The sequence below is a fragment of the Glycine soja genome, chromosome 8 (assembly GCF_004193775.1).
Source record: "Glycine soja cultivar W05 chromosome 8, ASM419377v2, whole genome shotgun sequence".
In the NCBI taxonomy this organism is placed as follows: Eukaryota; Viridiplantae; Streptophyta; class Magnoliopsida; order Fabales; family Fabaceae; genus Glycine; species Glycine soja.
In genome coordinates, this window is record NC_041009.1 from 5,316,676 (window position 1) to 5,332,795 (window position 16,120).

Consider the following 16,120-nt stretch of genomic DNA (forward strand, 5'->3'; position numbering starts at 1 on the left):
CTTCTGCAAAATTAAGGATTGATGAGCAGAACCGTATCTATGGTTCATACTATTTTACAGCATAACATAAGTTTAGAGTCCAAATATTTAAATAACTACCTATCATAGATTTGTAGGCATAATATTCATATGAACACCTTTGTCTTTGTAGTACACAGAAAGACTATATAAGATTAGATCATTTAATCTAAGGCATCAAAATGGTCCCAATTACGCATTATAATTCTTGTACTATCCCAATCAACCAATTAATCAAATTATATTAAGCATCTTTGTTGTTGGCCAAAGACAAAAGAAACTCACTTCCTAGATAATCACTAAAAAATGAGACCGTGTACCTGCTTATCTAGATTTACTCTAATCTCATATTTCCTTTTTTGTCACATTTTATCTACCAATGCATAAAAAAGTAGGTGTCAACTCACTCCTTGTGTGATAAGAATCCTACGTAAAAAATACATTAGTAAAGAGCAATATAATATAGAGGAATAAGTTTGTAACTTTTATTCATAAATTTGATATTAGTTTACAGTGATATATATACAAGTGAACAGCCCTAATATGTAGTGAATCAAGCTACCAATCTCCTAATAATTCTCAACAAATCAGAATTGGAAATAACAGATTTGCACAGATTTGCACGGCTAAATAATTAAAGGAATTGAAGACTAATTATTATTATTGATATCCTCCCGCAAGTTGTATAATCTGGATGAGAGATGCAACTTGGACAGTAGCGATTCGAACCGAGGGCGAAGCAGAGGCTTTGTTAGAATATCAACAAGTTGATCATCGGTAGACACAAAAGACGCTCGAAACTTGCCATGTTGAACATGTTCTCGGACAAAGTGGTAGGCTAAGGCTATATGTTTCATCCGAGAGTTGAAGACAGGATTAGCACTGAGATTTGTGGCACCAAGATTGTCACAGTATATGACTGGATTGGCAGTGGGCATGTGACCAAGTTCTGTGAACAAGGAAAGAACCCATAATAGTTCACTAGCCGTGTCAGCCAAGGCTTTGTATTCTGCTTCAGTTGATGATCGAGCAACAGAACGTTGTTTGCGGGAGCTCCAGGAGATGGGAGTGTTACCGAGATACAACAAGTAACCAGTGGTTGAAACATAATCATCCTTGTCACCAGCCCAATCAGCATCCGAGTAGGCATGAAAGGTCAAAGGAGCAGTCGCTGAGATAAAGACGCCTTTGTCACAAGAGCCCGCCAAATATCGGAGCACTCGTTTGAGTGCAGACCAATGCGCCGTTCTTGGATTTTGCATGAACTGTGCGAGTTTGTTAGTGGTGAAGGCGATGTCTGGACGTGTAAGACTCAAGTATTGAAGGCTTCCAACCAGTGTGCGGTACTCATTTGGAGAGGGTAGGAGATCACCAGAATCCTTAAGTAATTGAACACTCGCTGACAAAGGAGTGGATGCTGGTTTTGTATTTGTCATGCCTGATTTATGTAGCAGATCAATGATATATTTCCTTTGTGAAAGAAACATTCCTGCAGCGGAAGGAATTACTTCGACACCCAAGAAATAACTAAGACATCCAAGATCTTTTAACGAAAACCGAGCAGCAAGTGTGGCAATGAGTTTGGACAGCTCTGCAGATGAATTTCCAGTGATAATTATATCATCAACATATACTAATAAGTAAAGTGTAACCTCTGGTTTTTGGTAGATGAAAAGAGATGCATCTGCAGTGGAATTGACAAAACCAAGGGAGAGCAGGAATACGCGAAGCTCCGTATACCAGGCGCGGGGTGCTTGCTTCAGCCCATAGAGTGCCTTTTTGAGGCGACAAACATGATCAGGAAAGTTTTTGTTGACAAAACCAAGTGGTTGTATCATGAAGACTTCCTCCTTAAGTGTCCCTTGAAGAAATGCATTGTTGACATCAAGCTGACGTATGGGCCACCCTTGACGAACTGCAAGAGTTAGGACAATGCGAATGGTCACCGGTTTAACAACGGGGCTAAAAGTTTCTCTATAGTCCCAACCAGAGCGTTGGTGAAACCCTTTGGCGACTAATCGAGCCTTGTAACGATCAATTGATCCGTCTGGATTTCGTTTGATTCGAAATACCCATTTACAGCCAACCAAATTTTGATCAGAGGACCGACTGACAAGATCCCAAGTGTTGTTGTGGTGTAAGGCATCAAATTCGGCTTGCATGGCTGAGCGCCAATCAGGGTCGCGAAGGGCCTGGGTGATGGTGTTGGGTTCAATGGGAGAGGAGGCTTGGACATGGAGATTAAGCTTTTGGATGGGTTTGATAATGTTGTTTTTAGACCAAGTGATAATCCCACCTCCATTTGGGTTGACAATGGTTTGGGGTGGTGGAGCAGAGAGTTGCGGGGATGATTGTGAGGTTGGAGGAGGAGATTGAGTGGGGTTTGTGGGTTCGGTGGAGGACTGTGCCATATATGGGGAGTTGGTGATGGATGGGGAGGAAGGGGCAGGAGATGAATCTTCCGGTGGGTTCATGGGTTGTAAGATGGAGAGTTGAAGTGGGCCTGTTTGTTGCTCCGGACTTGGACTAGCGTGAGTTACTAGGGAGTTGAACGGGAATTCAGATTCAACGAACTTCACATGCCAAGAGGTGTAGATCCTTTCTGTTGTGGGATCGAGACACAAATATGCATGTTGATCAGCCGAGTAACCTACAAAAACACACATAGCAGACTTTGGTGCAAGTTTATGGTTAGCATATGGTTTAATCCAGGGAAAACACAAACATCCAAAACACTTTAACTTATGATAATCCGGACTAATGTTGAGCAATTTAGAATAGGGTGATTGGTACCCAAGAATTGGAGTTGGGAGGCGATTTATGAGATAAGCGGCGGTGGTCATGGTGTGAGGCCAATAGGTGAGGGGCAAGCCCGAGTGATGGAGAAGAGAGAGACCGGTTTCAGCAATGTGACGATTCCGGCGTTCTGAAATTCCATTATGTTCAGGTGTATGAGGTGGCGTTGTATGATGACTTATACCATGATTTAGTAAAAAAGGGCGAAGACCAATATATTCGCCACCATTATCTGTGTAAAGAATTTTTATTTTGTGATGATAGAAATTTTCAACTAGCGATTTAAATTTGGGAAATATAGTTTGCACATCAGATTTTCGTTTCATTGGATATAGCCAAATATAGCGAGTAAAATGATCAACAAACATGCAATAATAGCGAAGACCATCAGTTGATAAAATAGGAGAAGTCCAGACATCAGAGAAAATTATTTCTAATGGATAACAAGATTTAAGAGTGGATTCATGGAATGGAAGTTTATGACTTTTGCTAATTTGACACGAGTTACAATCGGATTGCGGAAATTTATTTGAGCCTAAGGAAAAATGTTTCTTAACAAATTTGAAAATAGAAGATGAAGGGTGGCCAAGCCTATGATGCCATGATGCAGAGGATTCTGTTCGAACCGTGTGGACGGAGGGTGAGGTGGTGGGCCAGAGATAGAGTCCATCCACACATGAGCCTTTATGGGTTGTGTGACCCATCTGCAAGTCCTTCACATAAAAGGAGTTTGGCAGGAAAACAACAGCAGAGTTAGTTTGTTGGGTAAGTTTAGAGACAGAGATTATTTTTTGTTTAATGGAAGGAACACACAAAGCATTAGACAAGGATAAATCATTAAGTAAAAGTGTTCCAGAATGAGTGATGTTTAAACCTGAACCATTACCCATAAACAGTGAGTCAGGACCAGTGTACGGATGATGAAACGCCAGATTATCGAGATCATTGGTTACGTGATGTGTCGCTCCACTGTCAAACAGAAAATCATGTTGCGATGGGCTGACAGTTGCAGTATTGACCTGAACCTGTCCAGTGTGAGCCGGAGAGTTACGAGGTGGCGGTGGGACACTAGGATGCTGCTGCTGGAAGGTTTTGCACTGAGAGAGAACATGACCTTTGATGTTGCACCACTGACAGCGGCCGAGAAAAGGTTTGCGAGTGCCAGTGCGTTGAGTTGATTGTGTAGGGTTTTGTCCATGCCGAGATTTGTCATTGGAATTGGGTCGAGCCTGAGCATTCAAGGCTGTCAGCGGGGCAGGAGTTTGTCTTTGGGCAGCACCAATTGAAAGTTCCTGAATCAGAAGCCGTTCATGGAGGTCATCAAAATTGATTGGGGTGTCCCTTGCATTGACGACATCAATGATTGCTCTATAGCCGTCGTCGAGACCGTGTAAGACATAATCAGTCATGTCTTCAACAGAAACAGGAGAGCCAAGTGATGCAAGGAGATCTGCAGTTTGCTTTAGGTGATGCATATAGGTAATGATGGATTGGGTACCTTTGGAAGCCGTACGGAGACGTTCCTTTAACTGCTTGAGATGGCTGCGAGATGCTTTGGCATAGGTGTTTTTGAGAAGGATCCAGAGATCATGTGAGGTCTTGGTTTGAGACACCAGGGAGGACACTTCATTAGAGAGAGTGGTGAGGAGAGCACCATATATAAGGCGGTCCTGTCGACGCCAGGTTTGGTAAGCAGGATTCTAAGTTGTTACCGGAAGTGATGCAGTGATGGGGTCATTTCCGACGGAGTCAGCGTCGAAGATGTTGGAGCGGTGAGGATCGTTTCTGACGGCGCCGAAAAAGATCCATCTGGATATTAGAGGAGATCATAGCCATCAAGGAGAGCTTCAACTTGTTGTTTCCAATTAGGATAATTGTTGGGAAGAAGTTTGGTGACATTGGTGAAAGTGATGCAAGCAAGGGGTTTGGATGGCTCATGGGGGTTGGGAATGAAGGAGTTGTTGTCGGCCATGGGAGGCAAGGGTGGGGAACGACGTCCTGAATTGAAGAAATAGGGAATGGGTGGATCGTTTAGGCTGATACCATATAGAGGAATAAGTTTGTAACTTTTATTCATAAATTTGATATTAGTTTACAGTGATATATATACAAGTGAACAGTCCTAATATGTAGTGAATCAAGCTACCAATCTCCTAATAATTCTCAACAAATCAGAATTGGAAATAACAAATTTGCACAGATTTGCACGGCTAAATAATTAAAGGAATTGAAGACTAATTATTATTATGGATATATAAAAGACACGGTTAAAACAATAAAGAAAACAACCACTAAAAAACAGTCATAAAGATAGCTTTAGTTATAACCTTTATTAGTTCAATGATAAATTTTAGAGCCACTTGAAACAAAAGATGGCAATCAACTTAAAGCTAAGAAAAAATCTTTATATATATCATGGACGTTGCTGATTAAACTTCTCCAAGGTAAGATTCAGAGAATAATTTTTATAAATTCAGAAAGAAAAGAAATGGGAAAGAAGAAAAAGAATTGGTAGATAAGAAAGAAAAGAAATGGGAAAGAAGAAAAAGAACTCTCTTAGCCTAAGGTATTTCTGTTATTTACAGAAGTCAACTGAAACAAAAAAAAATAAATGCAAAAAATAAAACATAACTCATTACCAGGAATCAGTGAACACAAAAAAAAACCATTATTTGTCGTCAAACGAAATCCGCACTGCACCTGCTATTGAACCTCATCCATTCTTGTAACCCAGAAAAAAGAAGATTGAGGAAAAATGAAAGAGAGGAAAAGAGAGCAAAGAGGACAAAGGAAGACAAAGGTAAGAGAAAAAAGGAAAGAGAGAGAGAGGAGAACAGAGAGCAGAACAAAACCTTGGACATGAACGCTTAAAACCAAAGAATAAAAGGTTCTTCTTCAAGAGAGAGAAAACAACGAAAGCTCAAAAGTTTCTTCCACCCAGGAAACTTTGACAGTTTCAGAACAAGAAAACAATGAAGAAGCAGTGATGGTCACGATATCAAAAGGATCAACGAAGGAGAAAGAAGAGAAAGTAACCATACCCGACCCTAAACCTAAATTTTGATCCGGAGTCAAAACGCAAAGAGAAAGAAAAAGAAGCATTGTCGAAATGCTTGTTGCCGATTACTTATATAAGAACCTGCAATGATGCGATTCTTTATAAAAACCTTCGCACCATTGCAGGTTTTAGGTTCCATCTTGTTATATAAGATTATAAAATTTAGATTATATTATTTTATAATTTTAATTATTTATTTAATTCTTATTATTTCTATATTTATTTATTTTATTTATTAATAGATAAAATTTATATTTTAATTTTAAAAAGACGCGTTAAAAAAATTTAATGAATAAAAATAAATAATGTTAACAATGGAAATTTTTTAGAATTATAAAGTAAAATTTAGGGATTAAAGATTCATTTTTATTAATTAAAATTCCACTGACTAAAATAAATAAATTTAAAAATAAAAAATAAGTAATAAATGAATAATTAAATCTATTTTATAAAGTAAAAGAAGGGAAGTCACGAACGACAACTCTCTCCTCCCTGTAAGCTCTGAAGCATTACCAGCAACATCGCAAACGAACGCAGCGTAAAATTTCTTTCTTCAGCATTCGCATATCAGTAAGATTCCTACCTTCGTTTCTACTTTCTAACTTCCGCTTTTCTTCCTATTCATTTCTTTTTATTCTGCAACTTTCAATGAATGAAGACGCACTATTGTTCTTTTTTTGTTGACAAAATATAAAAATAATAGCGCCTTGGATCTACGCAACTTGTTCCTGCAGATTCAAAAGAAAGTGAAAATGAAACATAACTTTGGTTCTATTGTACTTCAGAATATCTGTAATCTGATTATTCAAACCTTTACAGAGAGATTATGTGTCAACCAATCAGAAATCACCGCTATTATGATTTTTAAGGTGGTTACTGTAAAAATCAAGAAGCTTACAATACATGGTGCTTTATGATTGGATGACAGAGTGTAAAACTGTGCATAACCTATTTTATCTTCTTAATATGATAATTGGATTGCAATGCATGCGAATTTGCAGGGCTTCTGATTGTGTTCTAAGAGGATGGGGAGTGTTACTGAAGGGAAGTTGAGGTTTTGTATTGATAGAGGGGGCACGTTTACTGATGTGTATGCAGAAATCCCTGGTCAGACTGATGGGCAAGTTTTGAAGCTTCTGTCGGTTGACCCTTTGAACTATGATGATGCACCGGTGGAAGGGATACGGAGGATTCTTGAAGAATTCACTGGTGAGAAAATTCCACGCAACTCAAAGATACCCACTGAGAAGATTGAGTGGATAAGGATGGGTACAACTGTGGCAACGAATGCACTTTTAGAGCGCAAGGGAGAAAGGATTGCAGTGTGTGTGACTCGAGGCTTTCGTGATTTACTCCAGATAGGGAACCAGGCTCGCCCCAGCATATTTGACCTTACTGTGTTGAAGCCATCGAATCTCTATGAAGAAGTTGTGGAGGTTGAAGAGCGAGTTCAACTTGTTCAGTCTGAGGAAGAAGAAGAAAAGCAGGGTGGTTCTTCATCTGTGGTTAAGGGAATTTCAGGGGAGCTTGTCAGGATTGTGAAGCCTCTTAATGAAGAAGCGCTGAAGCCAGTACTGAAAAACTTATTGGAGAAAGGAATTAGTTGTTTGGCTGTTGTTTTGATGCACTCATACACTTATCCACAACATGAACAACAGGTCAAGAAGTTAGCTTTGAGTCTGGGATTCAGACATGTTTCCATATCATCTGCTTTGAGTCCCATGGTCCGTGCTGTTCCTCGTGGTCTAACAGCTGGTGTAGATGCTTATCTGACCCCAGTTATTAAAGAATACCTATCGGGATTCATCTCCAAATTTGATGAGGGAATTGGAAAGTTGAATGTTTTGTTTATGCAATCAGATGGAGGACTTGCACCTGAGAGTACCTTCTCAGGGCACAAAGCAATTTTATCTGGTCCTGCTGGTGGAGTTGTTGGTTACTCACAAACTCTTTTTGGGCTTGAAACAGATAAGCCACTTATTGGGTTTGATATGGGGGGAACATCTACAGATGTGAGTCGGTATGCAGGTAGTTATGAGCAAGTGCTGGAAACCCAGATTGCCGGTGCCATAATTCAAGCACCTCAGCTTGACATAAACACTGTAGCTGCTGGTGGTGGTTCAAAGTTGAAGTTCCAATTTGGTACTTTTCAAGCTGGACCAGAATCAGTTGGAGCACACCCTGGTCCCGTATGTTACCGAAAAGGTGGAGAGTTGGCAATTACTGATGCTAACCTAGTTCTGGGATATGTTATTCCTGATTATTTCCCTTCTATATTTGGTCCAAATGAAGATCAGCCTCTTGATTTCAAGTCAACTAGAGGAGAATTTGAGAAGCTTGCCAGGCAAATAAATACTCACCGAAGGAATCAGGATCCATCTTCAAAAGACATGACAGTGGAAGAGATTGCACTTGGCTTTGTGGATGTTGCTAATGAGACAATGTGTCGTCCTATAAGACAGTTGACTGAAATGAAGGGCCATGAGACAAAGAACCATTCACTTGCTTGCTTTGGTGGTGCTGGACCTCAGCATGCTTGTGCTATAGCTAGGTCGTTAGGTATGAAAGAAGTGCTCATTCACAGATTTTGTGGGATCTTAAGTGCATATGGAATGGGGTTGGCAAATGTTGTGGAAGAGGCACAGGAACCTTATTCTGCAGTGTATGGAGTTGAATCTATTGTTGAGGTCTCACAACGAGAAGCTGTTTTACTTAGACAGGTAAAGCAGAAATTGCAAATTCAAGGATTTAAGGAGGAAAATATTTCAACAGAGACATATTTAAACTTGAGATATGAAGGTACAGACACTGCCATCATGGTCAAAAGACAAGTAGCTGAAGATGGAAATTTATGTGACTATGCTACTGAGTTTGTGAGATTGTTTCAACAGGAATACGGCTTTAAACTCCAGAATAGGAATATTGTTATCTGTGATGTTAGAGTTCGTGGTATAGGAGTCACCAATATATTGAGGCCACAGGCCATAGAACCTGCCCCTGGCAGTCCTATAGTTGAAGGCTACTATAAGGTTTACTTTGGGAATGGTTGGCAGGAAACACCTCTCTATAAGCTTGAAAAGCTGGGCTATGGTCATATGATGTCTGGGCCAGCAATCATCATGAATGGCAATAGCACTGTGATTGTAGAACCCAACTGTAGAGCCATTATAACCAAATACGGAAACATCAAGATTGAAATAGAGTCCCCTTTAACCAGTGTTAAAATATCAGATAAAGTTGCAGATGTTGTACAGCTCTCCATCTTCAATCACAGATTTATGGGTATAGCTGAGCAGATGGGAAGGACACTACAAAGAACTTCCATTTCAACAAATATCAAAGAACGGCTTGATTTTTCCTGTGCTCTATTTGATCCTAGTGGGGGCCTAGTTGCAAATGCACCTCATGTTCCTGTCCATCTAGGAGCTATGTCTAGTACAGTTCAGTGGCAGCTCAATTACTGGGGTGACAATTTAAATGAAGGAGATGTTTTGGTTACTAATCATCCATCAGCTGGAGGTAGCCATCTTCCTGATATAACTGTTATTACACCTGTTTTCTTCAATGGGAAGTTGGTTTTTTTTGTGGCAAATAGAGGGCATCATGCAGAGATCGGGGGTACTACCCCTGGAAGCATGCCGCCTTTTTCAAAGTCCATATTGGAGGAAGGAGCTGCCATTAAGGCATTTAAGCTTGTTGAAAAAGGTATCTTTCAAGAAGAGGGGATCATTAAACTTCTGCAGTTCCCAAGCTCTGATGGTCGAGGAAATAAGATAGCAGGAACTCGCAGGATTCAAGATAACTTGTCAGATCTGCGAGCGCAAGTAGCAGCAAATCAAAGAGGAATTTCTCTAGTTCTAGAGCTCATTGAGCAGTATGGTCTTGAAACAGTTCAGGCTTACATGAATTATGTACAGGTGAATGCAGAAGCGGCAGTAAGAGAGATGCTGAAGTCCGTTGGTCATAGAATTTCATCCAAGTCAAATGAACTGGTGACTATTGAAGAAGAGGACTACATGGATGATGGATCCATTATTCATTTGAAACTGAGCATTGATTCTAATAAAGGAGAAGCAGTTTTCGATTTTGCTGGGACAAGTTCTGAAGTTTATGGTAATTGGAATGCGCCCAAAGCTGTAACAGCTGCAGCTGTCATATACTGTGTCCGCTGTTTAGTGAACGTTGACATTCCTCTCAATCAAGGCTGTTTGGCTCCAGTGAAGATTCTTATTCCAGAAGGCTCATTTCTCTCTCCAAGTGATACTGCTGCTGTAGTAGGAGGTAATGTCCTTACATCTCAGAGGATAACTGATGTTATATTCACTGCATTTCAGGCCTGTGCTTGTTCCCAGGGATGTATGAATAATTTTACATTTGGGGATGATACTTTTGGTTATTATGAAACCATTGGAGGTGGAAGTGGGGCTGGTCCTACCTGGGATGGAACCAGTGGGGTACAGTGCCACATGACAAATACAAGAATGACTGATCCTGAGATATTTGAGCAAAGATATCCAGTGATTCTGCACAAGTTTGGACTTAGAGAAAACAGTGGAGGAGATGGATTTCACAAAGGTGGTGATGGTCTTCTCCGAGAAATAGAGTTTAGGCGCCCAGTAATTGTTAGCATTCTTTCTGAGAGGCGTGTCCATGCACCAAGAGGGCTCAAGGGAGGAAAAGATGGTGCTCGTGGAGCTAACTACCTTGTAAAGAAAGATAAACGAAAGATTTATCTCGGTGGTAAGAATACAGTCGAAGTGCTTCCAGGGGAAATTCTTCAGATTTTGACTCCTGGCGGTGGCGGATGGGGTTCTCCATTGTGAAGTTTGTTTTCTTTTGCGAGAGAAAATTGTAGGGAGCAGCTTCATGTTTGATGTTCTGGTTACGTGGCGTCAAAAGTTGTGTTGCTATTATGGATTCATATGCGATATATCCACTCTTGCATGCACATCAATAAAATTTAAATAATTAGATCTCCATCTTAATTTCTTTGTTCAATTATTAACAGAACTTTCACCCTCAACTTCAGCACACACAATTTCTTTCACAGTTTATCTCCACAAGTCTTATTGCTTCATAATCTTGAGATTTTTTTCCTATCAAACATAAAAATTTGTGGAATCTTTTTTAGAGATCGGATCCCCACTCAGTGAAATAATATTTGGTTGTTGTCATTGCATTTATATTATGATATGCCTAAAGTTGTAAGTTTGATAGTTATTTGCCTATATAAGTTTCTTACTTTAAAATATAACTAAATGAGGATACAAAAGCAACGCGTTCATTTCAACTTGGAAGTGCTCTAGATACAATGTAAAGGTGGATATCTAGCCGAGCATAACAACTTAACAAGGCTGAAAATTGTCCTTCAAGGTAATGTTTCAGCAAATGCAGCTTAGTCAAAACTTGTATTCCTATTCTCAGATTTCTTGGTTGTCTCTTGATTGAGGAAGACATGCGAAGGTGCCCATGGTGTCTCATATTCGTAGTTGAAGTGCAGGTAATACAACTAGTTACGCATACAACACTAAGCTATATTATCAATTTGAGAAATAATTGTGAATCAATTGATAGGAACAAAAACAAGTATACATTGGCACAAAACTGAATATCAAAGAACTAACTGATTTTTTTATAGTTTACCTTGTGGAAAAGGATATACAACTAAAAAGTTCTCCCCAGGCACAAATTCAAAAACTAGAAACAAATCAAACCAGAAGAAAACTAAAAAGTCAAACATGTAATACTACAGAGCATATCACAGCAACACCATGCTAGCACTAATTAAGTGCCATGTTTGCCTCGTTCAATTCCACCATTGGTGCACTGCAACTCCCTCATCCCTCAGCCTTCCATACAAAGCCAAGCACTCCCAATATGTTCTGCCACTCTTATTTCTCCTCCCTGTCTCCCACCATTCATTGTTGCACTAGAGGAATAGTTCATCCACTAAGCAGATTGTCTTATTCCTCATCATCTCCAACACCACACCTGCTTCAGCCTTCATCACAACAAACTCTTCCTCCTTCACATGATTTGTTAACCATGCGGAAACATCCATGTGGTTCTGATGCAACCTGGAGACTATGAATCTAAAACATTGCACCCTTTTTGGGGTAGTCCTGCTCAAACCATTCAACCGCAGCTCTATTTTCCTCATGCAAGCCCACACCAATGAAGACTCCTCTCTTGTAACCTTCAAGAGAATCACCCAACAACTCAGGAGGTACTTAATCTTGTTTGGCTTGGCAAAATCATCCCTCGGTGGCTCAAGAAGCGCGTCCTCAAGACCCTTCAAAGCATTTCTCTTAACCCGTGTTGCCAATTGGCAAAGCTTTCTCTTTGGTGAAGAATCCACCAAGTCATTAACCAACCCAATTTTCCTCAATGCAACATCAGTAGCCTTCATACCTTATAACATACACAACTCTATAATTAGACCGTCTTAACCAGCATTAGATGTTGGGTCAATCCTCAATGGGAAAGCCACAATCCCATTAACTTTCAAAACACTATCAGCAAAAGCAGCAGCATCAAAGCTGCGGGTGAACACAAAATCATAAGACACTTCAAAATCCATAACACGTGGAGGTGGAGAGTCCATAATGAGAACCTTATGCTCCTTTCTTAGAAGACCCTCCTCGCCCAAATCACGGAGAATCAAATTCAACACCTCATCACTGATGATGGAACCTGATTCAGTAGCAGTAGCATCAAATCCAGAAACAACTGAACCCTTCAGAATAAACCCCAAGAAAGGTAAAGCGACAAGAACCATAGCCAGCAACAAAGACCGGGACACAATGTGCAAAACACGTATATTGTGAATCTTAATCACAACAACAGTGTCGTAATTCGAACCAACTCTTCGGGTTCCACCATGCAAATGCAGCTTACCCATCTTGCTACACTACCTCGAGAGCCAAAAGGGAGAGGACCCAGATGCAGAAAACTGAAGATAATTGCGAGAAGGAAAAGAGAAACGCGTAATGGTGGAAACTTTAGCGAGAACAGAACCTTGAAGCGGTGTGGTTTCCACCCATGAGAAGTGTGTTTTCTACTATACAAGAGCATCAATTGTCTCATCCTCTCGGACTCCATAATTTAGTTTCAAACGGTGGCGTTTTATGGCTTCATCGGAGGGAGAAGAAAGGGAAATTGATGTGGGAAAAAATAAACCAATGTGTGTGTGGCTTTGTTTTGTTTTTGGATCAACGGGAATTTATAGAGGGAGAGTAAAAGGGGTTGGGGTTTTTCGCGGATTAATGAAGGATTGATTTTGCTTTATTTATTTAGGAGGTTGATTTGATTTTGACTTGAGATCGCGTGAGAGCAGTGTTGTTGAATGTGTAATTTAACAATAACAACATCATCGGTATGGCTTTGTTTATTTTTGATTAAATTTAGCAGTCCTAAGGTTTACTCACCTCCTGATCTTAAAAAACAAAGGTTTAATCACATCCTAGAAAATAAAAAACATGATTTTTAACATCTTTTTTTAATATAAAATTAGCTTGAATACGTATTTTAAGTTATTTGTTGTTCTAATAAAATGTGATAATTTTATCTTATTTCGCATCATATTTTGTTAGTTTAATATATTTCTTATCTTAAAAAAGAATTTAGGATGTGATGTTTTTTTATTAATGGTATAGGATAAGTTCTTTTTTCCTCTCTCTTTATTTAATATATTATGTAATATATTGAATATATTATAATACTAACTATTATATATAATTATATTATATTAAAATATTAAAAAATAAATAACAATTATCTGAATACTTTTATAATTTAAAAAATTAATGTAATTTGTTTACAATTTTAACTACATAAATAAAATGTAATTTTATGTAATTTAGTTAACGTGATGGTTCTTCGCTCATTAGAGGGGAATGCATTCTATATTAATTAGATTCAAGAAGAATAATCACAGATTCTCTTGAGGGTAATGAAGTTTTCTCGTACAATAATAATCAAGCGAAATTCGGATAATTTAGAACAAGTTATTCTCATAAATAATACCAAATGTTTTAGACTTTTCTAAAAGGTGGAATATTTAACAAAATCTCTTTTAGTCCACATGAGCTATACTTTCGAGGTATACCTACAAAGGCATTGTTGCTTAAGTCAAGTTAGTGTTTTGAAAGTGAAGGATAAAGTGTAGAAATTAGAAAACATACCTTATACACATATGACTTATTTGTGTTATTCTCCTACAAGTTATGGTAGTTATTCTCACATTACAAGGAAAAGAAGGTGTCTTTAAGATGAGTCCCATGATTTGTGCAACATAATCCCTTACTTTGCAATTGTATGAAAGTTAGTGTAGAGTCAAAAGATTCTCAATAGTGATTCTTAAATTAAGAGACATAGAATGTACCTTTAGGATGAGTCACATAATTTGCATGACATATTGTTGATGAATTACATATAAGATTGATCTCATGCACCAAAACACACATAAACACATGTATGTATGTATGTTAAAATGAATATATGTCTTAGATAATAATCTGTTGTTAATACTTCTCTTAAATGGATATTTAACCATAACAAATATTATGGTCTTATAATTGGCTAACGAACAAATGAAATTACGTGAATTTAGTCCTATGTAATCTTTATTATATTTTTTTCAGAAAAAAATTAAAAGAAATTAAGATCATAAATTGAATATGAAAGATCTTCTGCTCAAATCTTACTATTTTTTGGTGTTACATCCGATAGCTTTCCACTCACCAATTTGATCATATCGAAGTTAATAGGGAGCTCCAAAACGTATCCACCCATCCACTTGCGATTGCCTCCGACGTACCAGACACTAAGGCAAGCCACCAATTCTCTAACATAAAAGGGGAAATGTTCCATTTTTTTTTTCTTTTTTACTTATTCGGTTATTCTCATGTTTTAGGCCATGGTTAGATGAGTTTACTTTTCAAGAATATAAAATGAGTTTGATAGTTTAGATTATAACAAGAAAAGAAAAAAATTGAAGCTGGGTTTGTTCTCTTCTTAATTTCAATGTCTACATTTCCCATTCATTAACACACGGACTTAAAGATCTCTTAACGAGCTTCATTGTGAAAAAAAAAAGTACTTGCATGTTTTTACAATTATAACAAACAATTATTTTAAATATTATCCTCTTTCCTGAACAATCCATAAAATAAAATAAAATAATATAAATAATTCCTCATGAATTAGAAATCATATTACATAATTTTTTAATATTGAAATTTTTTCAAATTATTCTCATAATATTAGTAACATATTTTAACTCTAAATTGATAAATACTAAATACTTTAAGAATTAGTTATATAATTTCATTATTTTATTTAGGACAAAAACAAATTTGAAATAACTTACCGTTTAATAACTGCAGGTGCAACTAGAGAAATGAAAAATACGAGCTAGATCCAATAACTATACCCAATAGCCTCAAAACTATTACATCTGCAAAAGTCTTCAACCAGAACATTTCAGCACAACAATGATGCTGTAAGAATTAATGTTGGACAATTCACTTTGCTCAGAAAACGTACTAGGTCGACCCACAACCATTAATGCACCTGATAAAGCTCACGGAACACCATTTGCAGAGGAAAAAAGTTGTTAAGCCTATAAAGGGTATGCTTTTGTGCCTTTGAAAAGAACAAAAAGTAGAAACCAATCAATTCCGTGGATGTTCTTTAGTAAGTATTGAGATAAAGAATAAAAGGAATCCCTTAATTATAGCATTCAGTCTCCGAAATCCAACCACATTTTGGGGTAGATGTAACCGAAAGAGTAGACCTCATTATAAGATTTTGTGTATTTGGTGCTCATGCCCTCCACCTTAAGCAAATTAGAATGTGGTGTAGCACCATGTGTATAATTTATAGAATTATACAAAAAATATTGTGTTATAACTTATAAACCTCTTTAAAATTTTGGACTCTCTCTCTCTCTCTGGCTTTCATCAAACGCACGGGTGTAATATATTAGATTGGATGATTGTAGTTAGTGGGCAAAAATTGGGATTGCACTTGATGGTCTTTTGCGTTTGTGTAATTCTCTTTGTTTTATTATTATTATTATTATTATTGTCATGCTCCTGAATGATTCATCCAATATACTGTGCTCACTTTGGTGGGGGCTATTGGGCCCTTTAGGGTTGGTTGCACTTCAATGGCTAATTAATAACAAATTAGATTGCTATGTGGTTAAAGCAATGGATTGGCGGATTAATTATTTCATTAGTGAAT

At 38.0% G+C, this 16,120-nt stretch overlaps 1 protein-coding gene and 1 pseudogene across 1 annotated transcript; one reads left to right on the forward strand and one right to left on the reverse strand.

The window, feature by feature from the left end:
• The first annotated feature begins 6,332 nt into the window (after window positions 1–6,332).
• LOC114421382 (5-oxoprolinase) lies at window positions 6,333–10,870 on the forward strand. Its single transcript, XM_028387269.1, has 2 exons — window positions 6,333–6,442; window positions 6,874–10,870. Exon 2 carries the CDS (start codon window positions 6,898–6,900, stop codon window positions 10,693–10,695), a length of 3,798 nt encoding a protein of 1,265 aa, XP_028243070.1. The 5' UTR covers window positions 6,333–6,442; window positions 6,874–6,897; the 3' UTR covers window positions 10,696–10,870.
• Window positions 10,871–11,477: 607 nt separating this feature from the next.
• LOC114421383 lies at window positions 11,478–13,207 on the reverse strand (annotated as a pseudogene).
• Window positions 13,208–16,120: the final 2,913 nt, after the last annotated feature.

Excerpts from the sequence above, each read along its gene's own strand:
- LOC114421382 (XM_028387269.1), top strand. The coding sequence starts at position 6,898 with ATGGGGAGTGTTACTGAAGGGAAGTTGAGGTTTTGTATTGATAGAGGG.